Raw genomic sequence first — 24,874 nt, 5'->3', positions numbered from 1 at the left:
AATCACTAGAGGCCCGGTGCACGAAATTCGTGCACGGAGGGGGGTTCTCCCTCAGCCCAGCCTGTACCCTCTCCAATATGAGACCCCTTGAGGGATGTCCGACTGCCCGTTTAGGCCCGATCCCACTGGGATCGGGCCTAAACGGGCAGTCGGACATCCCTCTCACAATCCAGGACTGCTGGCTCCCAACTGCTTGCCTGCCTGCCTTCCTGATTGGCCCTAACCGCTTCTGCCTGCCAGCCTGATCACCCCCTAACCACTCCGCTGCCAGCCTGATTGATGCCTAACAGCTCCCCTGCCAGCCTGTTTGCCCCCAACTTCCCTCCTCTGCCGGCCTAGTCACTCCTAACTGCCCTCTCCTGGAGGGTTGATCACCTCCAACTGCCCTTTCTTGCAGGCCTGGTCCCTCTCAACTGCCCTCCCTTGCAGGGCTGATCCCTCACAACTGCCCTCCCTTGCAGGCCGGGTGCCTCCCAACTGCCCTCTCCTGCTGGCCATCTTGTGGTGGCCATCTTGTGTCCACATGGGGGCAGGATCTTTGACCACATGGGGGCAGCTATATTGTGTGTTGCAGTGATGATCAATCTGCATATTATTCTTTTATTAGATAGGATAGAGGCCTGGTACAGGGGTGGGGGCCAGCTGGTTTGCCCTGAAGGGCGTCCCGGATCAGGTGGGGTTTCCCTTGAGGTGTGGGGCGGCCTGAGCGAGGGGCCTGTGGTGGTTTGCAGGCCGGCCACGCCCCCTGGTAACCCAAGCGGAGACCCTGGTATCTGGAATTTATTTTCCTTCTACAATTGAAACTTTGTAGCCTGGAGCGGAGCCAAGCCAAGCCTGGGGCTCCCTCCAAGGCCGCAGCCATTGTGTTGGGATTATAATTGAAACTATGTTGCCTTAAGCAGGTGAGCCCGGCCAGAGTGTGTGGAAAGCTTTGCTTCCCCTGTTGCCGGCGGCAACCCTGGCCTGCTCTCTCAAGCTCCATTCTGCCGCCATTTGTTTGAATTTGTTTACGTTCTATAATTGAAACTTTGTAGCTTGAGTGGAGGCTTAGGCCTGGAAATGGCAGGCGGAAAGCTTGGCCTCCTCTGTTACCTAGGAAACCTTGCTCTGTGGCTGTAGCCATCTTGGTTTGGGTTCATTTGCATACTCACTCTGATTGGATGGTGGGCGTGGCTTGTGGGTGTGTTGGAGGTATGGTCAATTTGCATATTTGTCTATTATTAGATTAGATGTTAATTTTTCTTTGGTTTTTATTAGTAGTATGTTAGTGACTTATCTGAACAGACTAAAAATAAAGATAAACAGGCTGGACTTTAAAGATCAAAGTCCCATGTTATATTAAAATATTCATCTTTATAAAAACATCTTTAAACAAAATATACATTTCTTTTTTCCTTTCCAGTAGAGGGGCCAGTGAGACTTGAGTGGTTGATTACCTAACATTGTAGTAAAAGTTAAGGCTTGCAATTATTGTACCTGTAGTCTTTATGTATCATTTCTGTTTCAGTTTTAGTTCTCAGACAGTGAACTTTCACTGTATAGTGTGTAATTATGAGCTTCAAGGTATGAAAATATATTACCAACTCAGAGTTGATTATAACATTTTTAAAAAGAAAGATATTGACATTGACTTGTGCTTATTTGAAATGTTTTTATTGTACAGAAACAGCACCTTCACTTTGGGATGTGGAATTTGCTAAGCAGTTGGCTGCAGTAAATGAACAGTCCTTTCAGAATGGTTTTGAAGAGATAATCCAGTGGACAAAAGAGGGGAAACTGTGGGAGTTCCCAATTAACAATGAAGCCGGTAAGCTTAACTCCAGAGTTTATAAAGTTCACTGATGGAGCCCGGCCAGCATGGCTCAGTGATTGAGTGTCAATCTATGAACCAGGAGGTCATGGTTCAATTCCCAGTCAAGGCACATCCCTAGGTTGTAGGCTTGATCTCCAGTGGGAGTGTGCAGGAAGCAGCTGATCAGTGATTCTCTCTCATCATTGATGTTTTTATCTCTCCCTCTCCCTTCCTCTCTGAAATCAATAAAAATATATTTAAAAAAGTAAAAAAAGATTAGCTAAAAGTTGCAAACACCTCATTCATTCTTGGGGAAATGTAGTCTGTATTTTAACTTTGTAGTTTTCTGCTGTTACTGTAATATTTTGATTTTTTATAACCTTTCATTTGTTTGGATTAATAAGTAGAATGGAAGCTTAAATATCAGGAATAGTCAGTCTTATATTTTCATAAAGTATTACTTTTTATAAGAAAACTTTAGAGAGTTACAAATCCTTTAGCAAATTCTTATATTTTGTATATGTGTATGGTATATACAGTAATATAGCATATGGAGTTTAATGTATTACACAACATGTATATTTATTAAAGTTTTATGGTTTCTATACTCTAAGGTATCAGAGTATAGTAAAAGCACACACATACAAAACAGAAAGTAAAAGAAAAAAAACACAGGGACTTTTTAGTTGTGCAAAACCTGAGTACAGATCCCCAACTCTGTCAATTATTAGCCATTTGCCTTTGAGGAAGTTACTTATTTTGAGCCTTAGTTTCCTCATCTATAAAATTAAGGCTACCTCATTGGAAGACTAAGAATTAAAATAAAGTTATTGAGTTGCTCAGCACAGTTCTTGGCATATAATACATATGAATAAATGTTAGTTCCTTACCCCTCTGTATGATCATAGAATTTTAAATGGAGTGAAAAACTAGCAAAATACAAAGTGTAATATTAACACATTAAGCGCCCTGTCAGTCACCGGTGACTGACACTATACTGCCTGTCCGGAAGACAAAACAGGCTGGGCGTTTAACATGTTAAGGGAAGATTTCACTACTTAGTGACACTTGAGTTTTCTAAGTCTTCATGGTTAAACACATGGTTTTAAAACCCGATATTGAGTCCTGGCTGGGAGCCCAGTTGATTAGAGCATCCCTGGCATACACCAAGGTTTGAGCCTCAGTCAGAGCACATACAAGAATCAACCAGTGAATGCATAAATAAGTAGAACAACAAATCAATGTTTCTCTCTCTCTCTCTCTCTCTCTCTCTCTCTCTCTTTCTAAAATCAATAAAAAATGTTAAAACGTTAAACTGAGTATTGAGGTAGAATAACTTATGACTTTATTTAGATGAGACAGTGAAGTATAGTGATTAGGAGTTCAAGTTCCTAAGTGAGTTATAAACTTAATCTCTCCAAGCCTTGTTTCCCTCATCTATAAAGTGATGGGAATAATAATAGAACTTATTTTATGAGATTCTTCTCAGAAACAAGTGAGATTATACAAGTAAAGCATCATCATTATCATCCAGCTTTCTACAACAACAATATTGTGAGGAAATTTACTGCTTTTACTATTTTCTGTTCTATACTGTAACCCAGGGGTCCTCAAACTTTTTAAACGGGGGCCAGTTCACTGTCCCTCAGACCGTTGGAGGGCCGGACTATAGTTTAAAAAAAAAAAACTGTGAACAAATTCCTATGCACACTGCACATAATTTTACTTTGAAGTAAAAAAACAAAACGGCGAAAACACCTGCATGTGGCCCGTGGGCTGTAGTTTGAGGACGCCTGCTGTAACCTTTAAAAATCTTTAAATATTAACAAGGTATTTTCTAGGAACTACCAATTAGGGTAATAGAAAAGCATGAATTGGTGGTTCATTATCATTAACAGTAAAATACTTAAGTTCATTAAAGTCTTGAGTCCTTACTCCAAAGGAATTTATCTGAAATTTGACCTGGTTTTTGAGTTTAATCTATAATAATAAACGTGTAATATGCAAATCGATAGAACGATCGAACTGCAAGACAACCTTTGACAACCACACTATGACCCCAATTGGCTCCAGGCCAGCCAAGGCGGGTGCAATGCGATTGGTTGGGCCATCGCCCCACGGAGGGAGGCCCAGGCCACTGGCCAGTGGAGCAGTCGATTGTGCGGGAGGGGGGGAGGCGGGCGCTCTGCGATCGCCCCAAAGAGGGAGGCCAGGCTATCCAGCCGGCGGCACTACAATGGGTGGGCAGGGCCTCCCTCTGTGGGGCAATTGATCTGAGGGCCCCTCAATCGATTGCCCCACAGAGGGAGGCCCAGGACATCGGCCAGTGATGCTGTGGCGAGTGTGCGGGGCTGCCCTGCGATCACCCCGCAGAGGGAGGCCCAGGCCAGCCAAGCCATTGCATTCCACACCTGTCGCTCAGAGGGAGGCAACCAATGCCAGGGGATGGGGGGAAGCACCACACAGATGGCAAGCAGTGGCAGTCACGGGGATGGGGCCAGCTGCTCACAGCCGGGGGAAGGAAAGCCCTGATAGGCCCTGATTGCCGGCCAGGCCTAGGGATCCTACCCGAGGGGTCCCAGATTGTGAGAGGGCACAGGCTGGGTTGAGGGGCATGGACACACACACACACACACACACACACACACACATATATCCCATGCACAGATTTTGTGCACTGGGCCTCTAGTTTCTAAATAAGGAAAAAATATGTTTTTGGTCAAGTTTTGAAGATAAATGTGTTCCATATGTTCTGTGCATATTATTGATACTTCCTGGTCAGAAAGGGAAGTATCTCATTTCTAGCTCCTTAAGGCAATTATTTGAGTGAAAAACAGGGAAGGAACTGTGGCAACTTTCTCACTTTGCTCACTCCCCTCAATACAACTTAGGAACCTCTTGAGTACTCAGTGAGACTGGCATTAGAACCTGGAGCCCCAACAGTTCAATGACATTCTTTTATATATTTCTTATACTTAAATTTTAGGATTAATAAAATGTCATGCTCTATCAATAATTAGCTTCATGAAATTTTTGGTGCTTTCGGGGAAAGATGTTTTGTTTTATTTTTAGGGGCTTGCCATGTTAGTTTTGGAACATAATACTGAAAATGACAGCATGTCCTATTGTACAATTTAGTTCCCAGTGTTGTGTTGTTTTGCCACTTAAAATGTATAAATTATTTTTCATATTCAACATAGGATAGTTTTTGTTTTAAGAACTGGTTTGTCCCTTCTGTTGTGCTTTGCCACCAAATTAAGGGTGTCTGGAAATATTCTCCAAGGATAATTTTCAATACAGGGTTCAGTGGGCAGAAAAGCTTAGTCATGTATGTTAATCATTCTTTTGTTTTTATTCTTCACTTGGTTTAAACTTTTTCACTTCTAATGTGTCGTCCTTTGCAAGGTATCTGAAATAAGTGCTGTAATAGGAGCTAGCAAGAATAATTAGGAAAATTCTAAGTTACCATAAAACTCTAAAGAGGGCTCTATTGTTATGGTGGATGGTAAAGTGTAGAAAAAAATTAGGGCAAGTGTAAAGATTATAGGGCAAGTTTGCGTTATCTGAAATAATTTATTGGTTGTTTTATTTTATTTTTAATGTACTTTTTATTGTTGATACTATTACAGATATCTCCCAGTTTCCCTTCCTTTATCCCACTCTTCCAAGCCCCTATCTATTGGTTGTTTTAAATAATATGATGGCCCATAAATAAGAGCCTCAAAGTACTGACAGGAAAAAAAAATAATAATTTTGACAATAAATGGAAGTGGAAACAATTTATAGTGAACTGAATTTGTTTCAGTGCTGTTATATGCCCTTGTCAAAAATAATTGGTTATTGCTATTAACTGGGTTTACCCTTATTTTTTGTACCATATTTTTAGCTGTATTCAATAGTATTTAAAAATTAATTTTAAAATTAATTGCATTCAATAGTATTTAAAGGAGAATTAAATTAGACACAAAATTAACATGTTCACTTTTGTTGATTTATATACCATACTAGAGGCCCGGTACACAAAATTCATTCACGGGAGGGGGGTCCTTCAGCCCGGCCTGCACCCTCTCCAATCTGGGACCAGCAGTTGGACATCCCTCTCGTAATCCGGGATGGCTGGCTCCTAACTGCTCACTGCCTGCCAGCCTGATCCCCCTAACTGCTCTCCCCTGTCAACCTAATCCCCCTAACTGCCCTCCCCTGCTGGCCAGATCCCCCTAACTGCTCTCCCCTGTAGGCCTAATCGCCCCTAACCACTTCTGCCTCGGCCCCACCACCATGGCTTTGTCCAGAAGGATGTCTGGAAGATGTCTGGTCTAATTAGCATATTATCCTTTTATTAGTATAGATGGGGTTTCCTTTCTGTATTTAACTTTACATTCTCTTATTTTCTCTTTACTATATTATGTTTTATTTAACTTATTAAAAAGATATTTTAAATTTCAAAATATATGAAAGTTTACTTGCAACAAAGTCAAATAATATAAAGGAATGGGGATTTTACTTTACCTTATTTCTCTTTCCTTTTCCTGAAACGTTGTTAATAATTTGATATGTGTCCTCTCAGTCCACTTTAAATGGCCATTACATATTTATCTTTTGTTTTGTTTTGACCGATATGGAACCATAGATTGTCCTGAAGCATTTTTTTTCTTAACTCAGTGATATGTGTTGAAAACATTTCCTTGTCAGTACACAGGGGTTAACTTTATTCATTTTAATGGTTCTATAAAATAGAACTGTTTTATGTTTATTTAATAGTTTTATAGTATGCCATTGTATGAATGTACTGTAAAGATCTTACATTCCTGTTGATGGATGGAGCTGAGTTCTGAATCCTTTTATATATGTTCTTCTGTACATTTTTGAGTACTTGTAATTCTTAAAAGGGTCAAATAATAGATATATTTTAAATTACAATAAATATTGATACATTCTCTTCTAAAAAGAGCCCATTGATACTCCAACCAAGTATTTGAGAATCCTGTTCCTTCACTGTTTACCTAATGCTGATTATTTATTACTCTTTCAAATGTTCAGGGCAAAAAATTCTATCATTGGTGTTTTTATTTGCATTTCCCTGATTATTAATCAGATTGTGCATCTTTTTGTATGATTTGGCTATTTTATATTTGTTCTGTGACTTACTGCTTTATATCCTTTGACTTTTTCTTTTGGATTTTATCAGTTTGTAGGAGCTTGATACATTATAGACTTGAATCCTTCATCTGTTACATAGTTGAAAATATTGTCTCCCAATCTGTCTTTTCTTTCTTTTTAAATTAATTTAATTTTTAAAATACTATAGGCATTTTATAGTTTATATAGAGCTTATAAAATAAAGTACTTTTTGTCACCTATTTTCAGAACCAACCCCTTTCAATCTCTTGGCTCTATTTTATTTTTTGCCTTTCTAAATTATAAACTTAATTCTGTTATCTATTTTAGATATTATCTAGTATGTGTGTGTGTTCTCATCTTCTCAATATAGATATATTAAAATTTTTGTTAGTTCTGTATTGTTTAGGTTAATATAACTGTAATATTAATAATTTTCAACATGATCCTTGGTAAGGGATTTTATTTGTTTAAAATCATGTGTCTCGGCACCATTGGGTCCTTCAACCTGAGAACTTTGTTTTCCAATTGGAAAAATTTTTCAATTTTCTTTATTATTTGATAATTTGGGTCTTTCAATCTCTCTTTTCTCTCTTTTTGTTCTGTGCTCTAGGAACATTGCTCAACTTTATCTTACAACCTTTCTTTTGGGTTTTTGTTTCTGCTATCATATTTTTAACTTCTAAACTCCCCTTTGAAAAAATTGTTATTCTTGGTATTAGAATTTTTTTCCTGCTACCCAAATTCTTTTAGTTTCCTCAAAAAAAAAATTTTTTTTTTTAGTTTGTATTAGGTTAACACTAGTTGCTGTTTGATTGATATACCATATGCGGAATGGTTCAACAGGATAGAAATGTATTTGATATTTGATATTTGATATTTGATATTTGATAGTTCAAGTTCCAGAACAGTATAGCCATGCTGCACAGTATTATCCAAGGATCCAGATTTCTTCCATTTTATTTATTTTTCCTCCCATAGGATATTTTCCTCATGTGTGTGATTGAGGATGATTAACAGGAGCATTGTGTTCAGGCTTACAAGAAGGTAGAAGAGGATGTAGTGTAAGCAATTCCACTATCTTAAAAGCTTTAGCCTGATTATGTCACATGTCATTTCTGTTTATATTCCATGGTGAAAATTTAATCACACATAATCCAAGGGGGTCTGGAAAATGTAATGTTGCTGAATAGACAGACATGTACAGCTTTTTCATTTTTCTACTGGGATGAAAAGGTAAAATGGATTTTGATATGTGAGTGTCAGTTTCTGCCAAGATGTTTGTCACTTACATATTAGAGGCATCCATAAAATGTCTGCTATTCTTTGGATGTTTGCTCATACTTCAGAGTAAGACATAAAAAGCTATTTGATTTGTGTGCAGGGTGGACTTCATTTCAGAGGAATTTAGAATGCCTAAGTGATGAGATAAAGTGAGGTGAGAGTTTTTCTCAAGTATTGGATCATGTGATTTTTCTTTAACCTTTCTATGTGGTGGATCATATTGATTTTCAAATATCAAACCAGCCTTGCATGCCTGAAATAAATCCCACACTTGATCTTGCTGTATGTCTTTTTATACATTGTTGGATTTGTTTGCTAATTTATAAAAAAAAGGTTTTGCCTCTAAATTCATGAGAGATATTGGTTCAAATTGTTTTCTGTCCCTCTTCCCCTTCTCTCTCTCTCTCTCTCTCTCTCTCTCTCTCTCTCTCTCTCTCTCTCTCTCTCTCTCTTTTAGTCATATCTTTGTTTTTCATAACAAGGTAATACTGGCTTCATAAAATACTGGCTTCATAGAATGTCCCTTTTTCCACTTTGTGGAAGAGATTGTGTAAAATTGGTGTTTATTTTTCTTTAAACATTTTATAAAATTGTCAAATGAAGTGATCTGGGCTTATGGATTGCTTTTTTTGAGAGCTTTTAAATTACACATTCCTTTTCTTTAATAGTTATAAGGCTGTTATATATTTTTTTGGAGAGTTGAGTTTTGGTAGTTCAGATGGTTGAATTTTTTTAGTGTAAAATTGTTTGTAATGTCCCTTTACTATTCCTTTAATGAGTTTGGGATTTATAATAATAACCCCCTTTTTATTCTTAATATTGGTAGTTGGTGACTTCTCCGCTATATTCTTCATAGCACTTAATAGAGAGATTTATCAATTTTACTGATTTTTTTTTAAGAACAAGTTATTGGTATATATTTTTAAATTTTTATTGTTGGGAACATTACAAATGTCCCTCCCCGCCCATTACCCCCCTCCACCCGGTTCCCACCTCACCCCAGGCCTTCACCACCCTACTGTCTGTGTCCATAGGTAAAATCTTTGGTTAATCTCTTCCCACCCCTGAACCCCCTTCCCTCTGAGATTCATCAGTTTGTTTTATGCTTCTGATTCTATTTTCTTCACCAGTTTGTTTTCTTCATTAGATTTCTTGTTTGTGTATTTTGTTTTTTAGATTCAATTGTTGATAGATATGTATTTATTGCCATTTTATTGTTCATATTTTTTAGCTGCCTCCTCTTCTTCCTCCTCCTCTTCTTTTTCCTCCTCCTCCTCTTCCTCTTCTTTTTCTTTCTCTTCTTAAAGAACACCCTTCAACATTTCATGTAATACTGGCTTGGTGGTAATGAACTCTTTTAGCTTTTTCTTGATTGTAAAACTATTTAACTCTCAATTCTAAATGAGAGCTTTGCTGGGTAGAGTAATCTTGGTTGTAGATTCTTGCTATTCATCACTTGAGTACTTCTTGCCCTCCCTTTTGGCCTGCAAAGTTTCTGTTGAGAAATCAGCTGATGATCCTATGGGTGCTCCCTTGTAGGTAACTACATGCTTTTCTCTTGTTGCTTTAAAGATTCTCTCTTTATCTTTAACCCTTGGCATTTTAATTATGATGTGTGGGCCTCTTTGGGTTCCTCTTGTTTGGGACTCAGTGCTTCCTGGACTTGTGAGTCCATTTCTTTCACCAGATAGGGGAAGTGTTCTGTCATTATTTCTTCAAATTGTTTTTCAATATCTTGCTCTCTCTCTTCTCCTTCTGGCACCCCCAAAATGTAAATGTTGGTACGCTTGAAGTTGTCCCAGAGGCTCCTTACATATCTTCATTTTTTTTCTTTATTTTTTTTCTTTTCTGATTGGTTTTTTTTTGCTTCCTCATATTCCAAATCGTTGATTTGATTCTCAGAATCTTCCACTCTACTGTTGAATCCTGTAAATTATTCCTTTTTTTTGTTTTGTTTTCCTTTTTATTCTTGTTTTTTTTACATTTTATTTTATTATTTTTTAAAATCTTTATTGTTTAAAGTATTACATATGTCCCCTTTTTTCCCCCATCAACCCACCCCGACCCTCTGCCCCAGGCCATTGCCACCCCACTGTCTTTGGGTTATGCATATATGCATACAAGGTCCTTAATTGAGTACCTCCCACCCACCTACTCTCCCCTGCCTTCCCTCTGAGATTCTACACTCTGTTCCATGCTTCCATGTTTCTGGATTCACTCCATTCTTCAGTTTATTTTGTTAATTGGATTCCATATATGAGTGAGATCATATGATAGTTGTCTTTCTCTGACTGATTTATATTTATGGTATAAATGTACCACAGCTTTTTTAACCACTCATCTACTGACAGACATGTGAGCTGTCTCCAGATCTTAGCTATTGTAAATTGTGCTGCTATGAAAATAGGGGTGCAAACATTATTTCTGATTGGGGTTTCGGATCTCTTATGACATATTCCTAGAAGTGGGATCACTGGGTCAAATGGCAGTTCCATGTTTAATTTTTTGAGGAAACTCCATACTGTTCTCCATAGTGGCTGCATCAGTCTGCATTCCCACCAGCAGTATGGTATGATTCCCTTTTCTCCACATCCTTGCCAGCACTTGTCATTTGTTGATTTGTTAATGGTAGCCATTCTGACAGGTGTGAGGTGATACCTCATTGTTGTTTTAATTTGCATCTCTCTAATGATCAGTGACTGAGCATTTTTTCATAAGTCTCTTGGCCATTTGTATGTCTGCTTTGGAGAAGTGCCTAGGTCCTTTGCATATTTTTTAATTGGATTGTTTGCCTTCCTTTTGTTAAGTTGTATGAGTTCCTTATATATTTTAGATATTTTACCCTTTATCAGATGTATCATTGCCAAATATATTCTCCCATTCAGTGGGCTCCCTTTTTGTTTTGTTGAAGGTTTCTTTTGCTGTGCAGAAGCTTTTTATTTTGATGTAGTCTCATTTGTTTATTTTTTCCTTAGTTTCCTTTGCCCTAGGACAGTGGTCGGCAAACTGCGGCTCGCGAGCCACATGTGGCTCTTTGGTCCCTTGAGTGTGGCTCTTCCACAAAATACCACGGCCTGGGCGAGTCTATTTTGAAGAAGTGGCGTTAGAAGAGGTTTAAGTTTAAAAAAAACTGGCTCTCAAAAGAAATTTCAATTATTATACTATTGATATTTGGCTCTGTTGACTAATGAGTTTGCCAACCACTTTCCTAGGAGATATATCTATCCTTAAACAGATTGCTACGAGAGATTGTCTGATATTTTGCTGCCTATGGTTTCTCAACTTACATTTAGGTCTTTTATTCATTTTTAGTTTATTCTTGTGTATGGTATAAGTTGGTGGTCTAGTTTCATTTTTTTGCATGTATCTGTCCAATTTTCCCAACACCATTTACTGAAGAGACTGTCTTGACTCCATTATAAGCTCTTGCCTCCTTTGTCAAATATTAATTGAGTGTAATGGCTTGGGTCAATTTCTGGGGTCTCTATTCTGTTCCCTTGATCTATATGCTTGTCCTTATGCCAGTACCAGGCTATTTTGATTATGGTGGCTTTGTAGTATAACTTGATTTATGGTATTGTGATTCCTCCAACTCTGTTCTTTCTCAAGATTGCTGCAGCTATTCAGGGTCTTTTTTTGTTCCATACAAATTTTTGGAGTGTTTGCTCTAGATCTGTCAAATATACTGTTGGTATTTTAATAGGGAATGCATTGAATCTTTGGGTAGTATGGACATTTTAATGATGTTGATTCTACCAGTCCATGAGCACAGTATACTCTTGCACTTCTTTATATCTTCTTCTATCTCTTTTTTCAACATCCTGTAATTTTTCAGTACAAATCTTTTACCTCCTTGGATAAGTTTATACCTAAGTATCTTAATTTTTTTGTTGCAAGGGGAAATGGGATTGTTTTTTCTTTTTAGTTTCTTTTTCTGTGAGTGCATTTTTGGTATATAAAAAAGCCATCGATTTTTGGGTGTTGATTTTGTAACCTACTACATTGCTAAATTCATTTATTAAATCTAATAGGGCCGAAACCGGTTTGGCTCAGTGGATAGAGCATCAGCCTGCGGACTCAAGGGTCCCAGGTTCGATTCCGGTCAAGGGCATGTACCTTGGTTGCGGGCACATCCCCAGTGGGGGGTGTGCAAGAGGCAGCTGATCGATGTTTCTCTCTCATCAATGTTTCTAACTCTCTATCCCTCTCTCTTCCTCTCTGTAAAAAATCAATAAAATATATTAAATAAATAAATAAATAAATAAATAAATAAATCTAATAGTTTTTTTTTTTTTGCTGGAGTCTCCAGTGTTTTCTATGTATAATATTATGTCATCTGCGAATAATGAGTGTTACTTTGTCCTTTCCAATTTAGGTGCCTTTTATTTCTTCTTCTTGTCTGATCCCTCTGGTGAGGACTTCCAGTACTATTTTGAATAAGAGTGGTGAAAGCAGACGTCCCTGTCCTGTTCTTCTTCTTAGAGGAAATGGTTTTAGTTTTTGCCCATTGAGTGTGATATTTGCTGTAGATTTGTCAAATATGGCCTTTATCATGTTGAGATATGCTCCCTCTATCTTCACTTTGCTGAGAGTTTTTTTCAAAAAAGAGTGTTGGACTTTGTCAAATGCTTTTTCTGCATCTATTGATATGATCATGTGGTTTTATCTTTCAATTTGATTATGTGATTATTACATTTATTGATTTGCAGATATCGTACCAGCCTTGCATCCTCGAAATAAATCCCACTTGGTCATAGTGTATGATCTTTTTAATGTATTGCTGGATGCGACTTGCTAATATTTTGTAGAGGATTTTAGCATCTACATTTATCAGGGATATTGGCCTATACTTCTCTTTCTTTGTGGTATCTTTGGTTTTGGGATTACAGTAATGCTGGCTTTATAAGAAGAGCTTGGAAGTGTTCCTTCCTCTTGAATTTTTTGGAACAGTCTGAAGAGGATCAGTGTTAGTTCTTCTTTGAATATTTGTTACAATTCCCCTGTGAAGCAATCTGGACTAGGGCTTTTGTTTGCTGGAAGTTTTTTTGATTACTGCTTCAATTTCTTCAGTTGTTATTGGCCTATTCAAGTTTTCTGATTCTTCCTGATTCACTTTTGGAAGATTGTATTTTTCAAGGAATTTGTCCATTTCATCCATGTTGTCCAGCTTGTTGGCATATAGTTGTTCATAGTATTTCCTTACAATCCTTTGTATTTCTGTGGTGTCTGTCAGTGGTTACTTCTCCCCTTTCGTTTCTCATTTGATTTATTTGGGTCCTCTCTCATTATTTCTTGACTAGTGGCCTGGTGCACGAAATTTGTGCATGGAGGGGGAGGGGGTTGCCTCAGCCCAGTCTGCGCCCTCTCCAATCGGACACCCCTCTCGCAATCTGGGACTGCTGGCTCCTAACTGCTCACCTGCCTGCCTGCCTGATCCCTCCTAACTGCCTCTGCCTGCCTGCCTGATCGCACCTAACTGCCCTCCTCTGCAGGCCTGATCTCACCCCCAGCTGTCCTCCCCTGCCGGCCTGATCTCGCCCCCAACAGCCCTCCCCTGCCAGCCTGGTTGCCCCCAACTGCCCACCCCTGCCAGCCTGGTTGCCCCCAACAGCCCTCCCCTGCCAGCCTGGTTGCCCCCAACAGCCCTCCCCTGCCGGCCTGATCACACCCGCAACTGCCCTCCCCTGCAGGCCTGATCTCACCCCCAACTGCCCTCCTCTGACAACCAATTTGGTTCTGATTGGTCAGTTTCTATGCTAATCAGCGTCAAAAGCTCCGCCTCCTAGGCAGCCATTGGCTCCTCACAGTTGACCCAGATTTGGTTCTGATTGGTCAGTTTCTATGCCAGTCAGCGTCAAAAGCTCCACCTCCTAGGCAGCCATTGGCTCCTCACAGTTGACCCAGATTTGGTTCTGATTGGTCAGTTTCTATGCCAGTCAGCGTCAAAAGTTCCACCTCCTAGGCAGCCATTGGCTCCTCACAGTTGACTCAGATTTGGTTCTGATTCATCAGTTTCTATGCCAGTCAATGTCTCTGGGTCTATCAACGGGGCTTGATCAGAAAGGCGGGGCTGATCAGCAGCCCCCGTGGAGGCCTGGAGAGAAATGGAGGTGCGGCTGCTGGCCAGACTGGGAGAGAAAGAGAGAGGCAAGTGCTGACAAAAAGCTGCCACAGAGGCAACAGATCAATCCCTGCTTCTCTCTTCAGGCCTCTCTCTGGCCCTGTTTCGCAGCTCCCTCAGCAGTCAGTGCTGGGGCACCGTGTCTGCAGCGGAAGCAGTCAGCGCTGGATTGCCACGGCAACCCAGCGATGACTGCAGGACTGACTTCCTGTTGGTCAAGCCTCGGTCGTTACTGGTCATTATGACCCAGGGTTTTTATATATTAGGATGAGTCTGGCTAATGTTTCCTCAATCTTGTTTATCCTTTTAAAGAACCAGCTCTTGGTTACGTTGATTTTTGTGTTGTTTTTTTAGTCTCTATAACGTTTATTTATGCTCTAATCTTTATTTCCTTCCTTCTAGTTAAACTCTGGGTTTTTCTTATTGTGCTTTTTCTAGTAGTTTTAAGTTGAAGGGTTACATAGTTTTTTAATTTTTCTTGTTTTTTGAGGTAGGTCTCTAGTGCTATGAACTTCCTTCTCAGAACTGCTTTTGCTGTGTCCCATAGAGTTGGGGTTGTTGTGTGTTCATTTTCATTTGTTTCCAGGAAGTTTTTTATTTCTTTCTTGATCTCGTTGGTGATCCATTCTTTGTTAAATAACTTGCTATTTAGCCTCCATGTGTTTGAATGTTTTGGGGTGTTTTTACTGTAGTTGGTTTCTAATTTCATTCCACTGTGTTCTGAGAAAATGCTTGATATGATTTCAATCTTCTTGAACTGGTAGACACTAGCTTTGTGTCCTAACATGTGGTCTATCTTTCTGAATGATTCATATGCACTTGAGAAGAATATACAAGAATGTATATTCTGCATCTCTGGGGTGAAATGTTCTAGAAATGTCAATTAAATACATCTGATCCAGTGTGTCCTAGAGTCAGTGTTTCCTTGTCCATTTTTTGTCTGGAAGATCTATCCAGTGAAGTTAGCAGAAGGTTAAAGTCCCCTACTATGACTATATTGTTGTTGATCTCTCCCTTAAAGTCCTCTAGAAGTTTTATTTATTTAGGTGCTCCAAAATTGGGTGCATATGTTTACCAGGGTTATATCCTCTTGTTGGATCAATCCCTTTAGTATTATGCAGTGATGTAGTATTATGTTGTTGTCTCTAGTGATGGCCTTCATTTTGAAGTCTATTTTGTCAGATATGAGTATTGCTACCACAGCTTCTTTGTTGTTTGTTTCCATTTGCATGGCAATATATAAAACGCCAGGGGCCGTCATGACTGAAACAACCAGACGGACGACCAAACAGCAGGCTGTGTGGGGCAACCAGGCTGGCAGAGGGGTTAGTGAAGGATGACCAAATGACTAAACAGCAGGCTGCCTGGGGTGACCAGGCCACCGGGGGGAAGTTAGGGGCGACCAGGCTGATGGGTGAGCAGTTGGGGGTGACCAGGCCGGTGTGGGGGCAGTTGGGGATGACCAGGCTGGCAGGGGGGGCAGTTAGGGGCAATCAGACAGGCAGTCAAGTGAGCAGTTAGGAGGCAGCAGTCCCTGATTGTGAGAGGGATGTCCGACTGCCAGTTTAGGCCTGATCCCTGGGATTTGGCCTAAACTGGCAGTTGGATATCCCCTGAGTGGTCCCGGATTGAGGGGTTGCAGGCTGGACTGAAGGGAACCCCCCTCCTGTGCACAAATTTTGTGCACCGGGCCCTCTAGTGTGTGTGTGTGTGTGTGTGTGTGTGTGTGTGTGTGTGTGTATACACTGAGTGGCCAGATTATGACCTTTGAATGCATAATAATCTGGCCACTCAGTGTATATCCTAGATAATAAAAGGCTAATATGCAAATTGTCCCCTTGACCAGGACTTCAACCAGCAGGCAGGCCCGCCCGCCAACTGCCCATGTCCCCACCCCCTGGCCTGTCTGGCCAGACCCCACCCATGCACAAATTCATGCACCGGGCCTCTAATATCCTGTCTAATGAAAGTAATATGCAAATTGACCATACCTCCGTTACACCCACAAGGCATGCCCACCAGCCAATCAGGAGCGAGTATGCAAATTAACCCAACCAAGATGGCTGCAGCCACTGAGAGAGCAGGAGGCTTGGGTTGCCCCCGGCAATGGAGGAAGCCAAGCTTTCCGCCTGCCCTGGTGGGCGCAGGCCTCTGCTCAAGGCTACAAAGTTTCAATTATAGAAGATAAATAAATCCCAGATGCCAGAGCCTCCGATTGGTTCGTGGGGGGCGTGGCCAGCCTGCAAACCACCACAGGCCCCTCACCCAGGCCGCCCCATGCCCCAAGGGAACCCCCACCCTGATCCGGGACACCCTTCAGGGCAAACCAGCCAACCCTCACCCATGCACCAGGCCTCTATTCTATCTAAACCTATCTCATAAAAGGATAATAAGCAAATTGACTGTCACTCCAACACACAAGATGGCTTCCCCCATGTGGTCAAAGATGACTGCCCCCATGTGGACACAAGATGGCTGCCACAAGATGGCCAGTAGGGGAGGGCAGTTGGGAGGGACCAGGCCTGCAAGGGAGGGAAGTTGGGGGAGATCAGGTCTGCAGGAGAGGGCAGTTAGAGGTGACCAGGCCGACAGAGAAGGGAAGTTGGGGGTGACTGGGCCTGCAGGGGAGGGCAGTTAGGGGTGACCAGGCCTGCAGGGGAGGGCAGTTAGGGGAAAACAGGCTGGCAGGGGAGTGGTTAGGGGGTGATCAGGCTGGCAGGCAGAAGCAGTTAGGGCCAATCAGGAAAGCAGGCAGGTGAGCAGTTGGGAGCCAGCAGTCCTGGATTGTGAGAGAGATGTCCGACTGCCCATTTAGGCCCGATCCTGGGCAGTCCAACATCTCTCTAGGGGTCCCAGATAGGAGAGGGTGCCGGCTGGGCTGAGAGACACACCCCCCCGTGCACGAATTTTGTGCACCAGGCCTCTAGTATAAATATATATATGCTGAGTGGCCAGATTTTTATGCATTCAGAGATCATAATAATCTGGCCACTCAGTGTATATTCACAGCACAATTTCCTGATGTTAACAACACAAGGTTTAGCTGTAAACTCTCTCATACTGGCCCATTTTCTCCTTTGTTTGTGTCCTGTGAGATGCTTTGTGTCATGCTTATGTATCAACGTGAAAGGGTTGTCAGGTGGAGAACCAAAGTTAAAACAGAGAAAGTTTTTTCCATGAATAACTTGGTCAAGAACAAAATTGTTTGAGATGGGAGACATTTGAGAACTGAGGTTTGACTGTATTTTTCTCTAATCTTTTACTTTCAACCTACCTATAGAAGTGTCTTATGGATAGTATATATCTACTTTGCCAATCTCTGTCTTTTCATTGGTTTTTCTAGATCATTATATTTAAAGTAACTATTGATTTTTTAGGACTCAAATCTTCCATTTTATTATTTGTTTTCTGTTCATTTTCCCTACTTCTCATTCCTGTCTTTTCTTGGCTTCATGTGGCCTGCTAGAACATATTTTAGGATTCCATCATGTTTTTTTTAAGTATAACTTGTATAGTTTCCTTAATTATTTTAGATATTTAAATATTTATTAACAGTAATTGCTGCTATACTTTGGACATTTATAGTATGCTAAGCATTATAAAAGAGCTTTGTAAGCTTTGTGTCTGTTTAATATTTACAAAAAAAAAAATCCACGAAGCCCTGGTCAGTTTTTCAGTGGTTAGATCATAGGCACATAGGCATAAGGTTCCTGGTCAAGGGCATGTACCTGGGTTGCAGGCCCAAAGCCAGCCAGGTTGGAGCCAATTGATTTGTCTCTCACATCGATGTTTTTCTCTCTCTCCCCCCTTCCTTCCTTCCACTCTCTCTAAAAATCAATGGAGAAAAAATATCCTAGGGTGATAATTAACAAAGATTCTGGGGGTTTTTTAATGCTCACCTGATGATATGTTTATTGATTTTTAGAGAAAGGAAGGGCAGGGAGGCGGGGAGAGAAAGAGAAACATCAATGTGAGAGAGAAACATTGATCATATTGATCAGTTGCCTCCCGTATGTGCCCTGACCAGTAGGCAGATGCAACCTTTGATGTACTGGATGATGCTCCAATTAACTGGGCCACCTGGCTAGGGCAGAAGGTAATGTTTTAACCCTCATTTTATGCCTGAGGAAACTGATGCTCAGAGAAATTAATTCATTTGCCTAGTCACAGTTATTAAATTGGTGGGCAAACCTAGCTCTGACTTCAAAGTTCATGCCTTTAAATGTAATACTATATTACATTCATGTTAATCTTATGATAGAGGTTTTACATTCAAAATTAAAATGTAATGTATTTTGTCTCTCATTTTTTAGGTTTTGATGATGATGGCTCAGAATTTCATGAACATATATTTCTGGATAAATACCTGGAAGATTTTCCAAAGGAAGGACCAATTCGCCACTTCATGGAGTTAGTAACCTGTGGCCTTTCCAAAAATCCATATCTGAGTGTTAAACAGAAAGTGGAACACATCGAGTGGTTTAAAAATTATTTTAATGAAAAAAAGGACATTCTAAAAGAAAGTGGCATACAGTTTAATTGAAGACCATGGAAATTTGTATTTCAAACTGTTGGAGATTGATATTATAACTAAATAAAAGAATTTTACCTATATTGTAGTAATTATTGCATCTGTTTTGAATGGAATAAATGTCAAGTTACTTAGAAATATACAATGGTAACTGAAAAATATTCTTGCATGAAAAGAAATATCAGCATTCATAGATTCAACAAGTAAATTTAAAAAAAAATATCTTAGATTTAGTAATAAGTTTAAAACAATTTTCTCTAACTTTTTCTTTTCATTCAGTGATCAGACTTCTTTGAAATACAATTATTAGCCATATATATGATGACATGAGAGGGCTATAACAGTTGAGATGATTTACGGACAGTTTTATATGCATACTAGAGGCCTGGTGCACAAAATTCGTGCACAGAGGGGGGATTCCCTCAGCCTAGCCTGCACCCTCTCCAACTGGGGACCCCTTGGGGGATGTCCAATTGCCGGTTTAGGCCCGATCCCTGTGGGGCCTAAACTGGCAGTCCGACATCCCTCTCGCAATCTGGGACTGCTGGCTCTTAACTGCTCACCTGCCTGCCTGTGTGATCGCCCCTAACTGCCCTCCCCTGCCGGCCTGGTTGCCCCCAACTGCCCTCCCTGCTGGCCTGATCTCGCCCCCAACAGCCCTCTCCTGCCAGCCTGATCTCGCCCCCCCAACTGCCCTCTTCCCCTGCAGACCTGATCTCGCCCCCAACTGCCCTCCTCTACTGGCCAATTTGGTTCTGATTGGTTGGTTTCTATGCCAGTGTCAAAAGCTCCACCTCCTAGGCAGCCATTGGTTCTTCACAGCACCCACATTTGGTTCTGATTGGTTGGTTCCTATGCCAGTCAGCGTCAAAAACTCCACGTCCTAGGAGCCATTGGCTCCCCACAGCACCCACATTTGGTTCTGATTGGTCGGTTCCTATGCAGTATCAAAAGCTCCACCTCCTAGACAGCCATTGGTTCTTCACAGCACCCATATTTGGTTCTGATTGGTTGGTTCCTATGCCATCAGCATTTCCGGGCCTATCTCTGGGTCTGACCAGAGAGGCAGGGCTGAATAGCAGCCCCCCTAGGAGGCCAGGAGAGAAAGAATAGTCCGGCTGCTGGCGAAGCTCAGAAAGAAAGAGGGAGATAAAGAGAGAGGCAAGTACTTATCAACAGCTGCCACTGAGGCTGCGGATCAGACCCTGTCTCTCTCTCTGGGTCTCAGCCCCCTGGCCAGTCAGTGCTGGGTTGCCAGGCTGCAGGGGGCAGTCAGTGCTGGGTCGCCACTACAACCCAGCACTGACTGAAGGACTTCCGGGTCCTTTGGTAGTGATCGGTCATTACAACCGTGGCCTTTTATATATTAGGATTATGCATAAACGTATTTTCCATATTTGCATATATGTATTCTTACATATTTCACACAAAATTAAGTATCCTTGCCAAAGTCTGCATCACTGTAGAGAAGTGACCTTGTAGAAATAAAGGTCTTAATTCTAATTTCTTGTACTTTAGGTCTTAATGCCAAAGTTAGAACTATTTAGTTTCTATCATGGTACTTGGCATTGTGATTCAAATTCACAGAAAGATTGAAGATTAAAAAATATATATATATATAACTCTAAACAACAGTTTAGTGACCCCAGGCTAGTAATGTTTCAGGTCCTGCCACAAGCAAACAAAACCCCAGCAGAAACCTAGGCTTCAAATTACAAAACATAATGAAACAAAGCACCATGAATGCACACCCGCAGAAACAACAGACAACAGAATGAAATTTGTGGAGCCTTTAAATGTTAGGCTTATCATACTCAGAGTATAAAGTATGTGTCACTTAGAATAAAATTCAGAGCAGCAGACTATCCAAAGAGATTTTTTTTAAAAAATTAAAATTAGTGAAGGAATGTAACAGATTAGGAAAATAGATCTAAAGAAATTATCCACATGCAGAAAGAGAAGCAAAGAGAAAAGAAATATGAAAGGGGTAGTAATTAGTGTAAGCAAGTAATCAGATTTCCACGAGAGAAAAGAAGAAATGGGTCAGAGGCTATCTTTGGACAGTTATTGGGTGAGAAGTTTTTACAATTTATGAAAGACATCAATTCACAGTTAAACAATGATCTTTTGGTCATTTATAGTTCTGTGTCCAACAACAGCAGAATATATTCTTTTCAGATACACTGGAACACTTAAAATTTTCAATTGTAATTTGGGTATTTAGTTCATTTATACTTATCACCAGAGGCCTGGTGCATGAAATTTGTACACAGGGGAGGTCCCCTCAGCCTAGCCTGCAACCTCTCCAATCCAGGACTCCTCAGGGGACCCCTAGGACCCCTGGGATCGGGCCTAAACCAGCAGTAGGACATCCCTCTCACAATCCTGGACTGCTGGCTCCTAATCGCTCACCTGCCTGCCTGCCTGGTCGCCTCTAACTGCCCCCCCCCCTTGCCGGCCTGATTGCCCCTCACTGCCTTTGCATGCTGGCCTGGTTGCCCCCAACTGCCCCCCTCTGCCAGCCTGGTCGCCCCCAACTGCCCCCCCTGTGAGCCTGGTCACCCCCAATTGCCCCCCTGCCAGCCTAATTGCCCCCAACTGCCTCCCCTGCCAGCCTGGTCACCCCCTACTGTACCCCTCCCACCAGCCTGGTCGCCCCTAACTGCCTCCCCCGCTGCCCTGGTTGCCTCTTACTGCTCCCCCCTGCCGGCCTGGTCACCCCCAACGGCCCCTCCCCCGCTGGCCTGGTCACCCCTCATGGCCCCCCTGCCGGCCTGATTGCCCCATGCAGCCTGCTTGTTCAGTCGTTTGGTCATCCCTCACTAACCATCTTGTGAGGGTGTGAGGGTTAATTTGCATATCAACTCTTTATTATATAGGATAGTTATTGATTTTATTTGGATTTATTTTTAACACTTTTTGTGTACTCTTTCTATTCTTTCATGCCTTTATTTTGGTTAATTTTTCTCATGCCACACTAGTGGAAGAAGGAGATAGAATACAAAATATCTTTGAAAAATTATGGTTAAACACATAAAAGCAGTTGCTATCAGTAGACCCTTAAGGAACTCCTAAATAAGTACTTCAGGGAAAAGAAAAATTATCCCATATTTAAGGTTTGAAATGCAAGAAGAAATAGCAAAGAAAGTGGTATGTATGTAAGTTAATTTTAAATAATGTTTTATGGAATTAAAATATATGACAATAATACTACTTGTCAGGATGGATTTTTCAAAAATATCAATTGATATGCAGTTTTCTAGAGGCACAACTAAAATGAGAATACCAAAGGTTGAACATAAAAAGGTAAAAAAATATCAGACAAATGTTAATCAAAAGAAATCACTCACACACAGCATGAAAGGCATTAGAGATTTTTTAAAACTATCCTATCTAATAAAAGAGAAATATGCACTCCAACACACAAGATGGCTGCCCCCATATGGTCAAAGATGGCTGCCCCCATGTGGACACAAGATGTCCACCACAAGATGGCCAGCAGGGGAAGGCAGTTGGGATGGATCAGGCCAGCAGGGGAGGGCAGTTGGGATGGATCAGGCCAGCAGGGGAGGGCAGTTGTGGGTGATCAGGCCAGCAAGGGGAGGGCAGTTGAGAGGGACCAGGCCTGCAAAGGAGGGCAGTTGGGGGAGATCAAGCCTGCAGCGGAGGGCAGTTAGGGTGACCAGGCTGGCAGAGGAGGGAAGTTGGGGGCTACCGGGCCTGCAGGGAAGGGCAGTTGGGGGGACCCAGGCCTACAGGGGAGAGCAGTTGGGGGGGACCAGGCCTGATGGGGAGGGCAGTTAGGGGTGACCAGGCCTGCAGGGGAGGACAGTTAGGGGCAATCAGGCTGGCAGGGGAGCAGTTAGGCATCAATCAGGCTGGCAAGGGAGTGGTTAGGGGGTGATCAGGCTGGCAGGCAGAAGCAGTTAAAGGCCAATCAGGAAGGCAGGCAGGTGAGCAGTTGGGAGCCAGCAGTCCTGGATTGTGAGGGATGTCCGACTGCCCATTTAGGACTGCCCGATCCTAAACGGGCAGTCGGACATCCCTCTAGGAGTCCCAGATTGGACAGGGTGCAGGCTTGGCTGATGGACACACAACCCCATGCATGAATTCCGTGCACTGGGCCTCTAGTCCTATATAATAAAAGGGTAATATGCAAATTGTCCCTTTGACCGGGAGTTTGACTCGGGGAGGAACTGGACTGCCAACTGGCCTGCCAACTGTCCAGGGCCCCTCCCCCTGGCCAGCCCCGCCCGTGATTGGCCTCCCCCACCCCGATTGGGGGTGGGGCTGACCGGCCAACCTCCCGCATCCCCCCACCCCCACCCCGGCCTGCCTGGCCAGATCAGCCCGGACCCCACCCGTGCACCAGGCCTCTAGTCAATATATCAAGCCCAGCTGTTTTGGCTCAGTGGATTGAGTGTCATCCCATGCCCCAACAGGTCAGTGGTTCAAATCCCAGTGAGGAGAGGTATAGATTCGGTCCCTAATAGGGGGCATACAGGGAGCAGCTGATCTATGCTTTGATGTTTCTATCTCTCCCTCTCCCATTCTCTCTAAAAGCATAAAAACATTTTTTAAAAAGAATATAGACCTGGCTAGTTTGGCTCAGTGGTAAAAGCATTGGCCGACAGACTAAAGGGTGTCAGGCTGGATTACCAGCCACATTTACAGCACCTGCAGAAAGCAACTAATTGATGTGTCTCATTTCTCTCTCTCTCTCTCTCTCTCTCTCTCTCTCTCTCTCTCTCTCTCTCTCTCCCTCCTTCTCCCTCCTCCTTCCCTTCTACTCTGTCTGAAATCAATGGGAAAAATATCCTTGGGTAAGAATTTCATATATATAGCATATATATACATATATACATATATAAACTGGTATGCACTGAATAACTTGAACTAAAAATATATAAGGCAAAAAGTGACAGAAATATAAAGAATTAGACAGCCTGGTTGCTGTGGCTCAGTGGTTGAGTATCAACCTATGAACCAGGTTGTCATGGTTTGATTCCTGTTAGGGCACATGCCCATGTTGCCCTCCATCCCCAGGGCAGGGTTTTCAGGAGGCAGCCAATCAATGATTCTCATCATTGATGTTTCTATCTCTCCTCCCCGCCTCCCTGCCTCTCTGAAATAAATAAAAACATATTAAAAATAAAAAGATCTGACTTTTTCTTTTTTTTAAATATATTTTTATTTATTTCAGAGAGAAAGGGAGAGGGAGAGAGAGATAGAAACATCAATGATGAGAGAGAATCATTGATCAGCTGCCTCCTGCACGCCCCCTACTGGGTATCAAGCTTGCAACCTGGGCATGTGCCCTGACCTGCCCTGACTGGAAATCGAACTGTGACCTCCTGGTTCATAGGTCGATGCTCAACCATTGAGCCATGCCGGCTGGTCTCTGACTTGTTCTTTAAAAAAAAAAAAAAAAAGAAAAGAAATAGATTTACCATTATGGTGAGATATTTTAACATAATTGATGAGTTAAGCAAACTGATCAGAAGCTTTGACATACCTAATTAACAATTTGCCCTAATAAAAAGACATTTTAAATATTTTATTTCTGTTCTTTTGATCTTCATTGTTGAGAGTATTACAGATATCCCCCCTTTTTCTACCATTGACCCCCTCCATCCAATTCCCACCCTGCTTCAGGCCTTCACCACTCTATTGTCTGTGTTCATAGGTAATTTATATATGCATATAAGATCTTTGGTTAATCTTTTTTTTTTTTTAATATATTTTATTGATTTTTTACAGAGAGGAAGGGAGAGGGATAGAGAGCCAGAAACATCAATGAGAGAGAAACACCGACCAGCTGCCTCCTGCACACCCCCCACCGGGGATGTGCCCGCAACCAATGTACATGCCCCTGACCGGAATCGAACCCAGGACCCTCCAGTCCGCAGACTGACGCTCTATCCACTGAGCCAAACCGGTTTCGGCATTTGGTTAATCTTTTATCACACCCCTCTCGCCACTTCCCTCTGAGATTCATCAGTCTGTTCCATGTTTCCATGCCTCTGAT

At 41.8% G+C, this 24,874-nt stretch overlaps 1 protein-coding gene across 2 annotated transcripts in view; it reads left to right on the top strand.

Moving 5' to 3' along the window:
- The window catches only part of MRPS31 (mitochondrial ribosomal protein S31), a 50,076-nt gene extending 31,149 nt beyond the window's left edge, over positions 1–18,927 (top strand). For both annotated transcript variants that reach the window (XM_028161347.2, XM_028161346.2), the window contains exons 6-7: positions 1,664–1,807; positions 18,629–18,927. In XM_028161347.2, coding sequence (XP_028017148.2) covers positions 1,664–1,807; positions 18,629–18,858 — 374 coding nt within the window. In that variant the 3' untranslated portion in view covers positions 18,859–18,927. The remainder of the gene's footprint in view (positions 1–1,663; positions 1,808–18,628) is intronic.
- Positions 18,928–24,874: the final 5,947 nt, after the last annotated feature.

The sequence above is a fragment of the Eptesicus fuscus genome, chromosome 8 (genome assembly GCF_027574615.1).
Source record: "Eptesicus fuscus isolate TK198812 chromosome 8, DD_ASM_mEF_20220401, whole genome shotgun sequence".
Lineage (NCBI taxonomy): Eukaryota > Metazoa > Chordata > Mammalia > Chiroptera > Vespertilionidae > Eptesicus > Eptesicus fuscus.
Note: the sequence above shows the minus strand (reverse complement) of the source record. Positions and strands in the feature narration are given on the sequence as shown.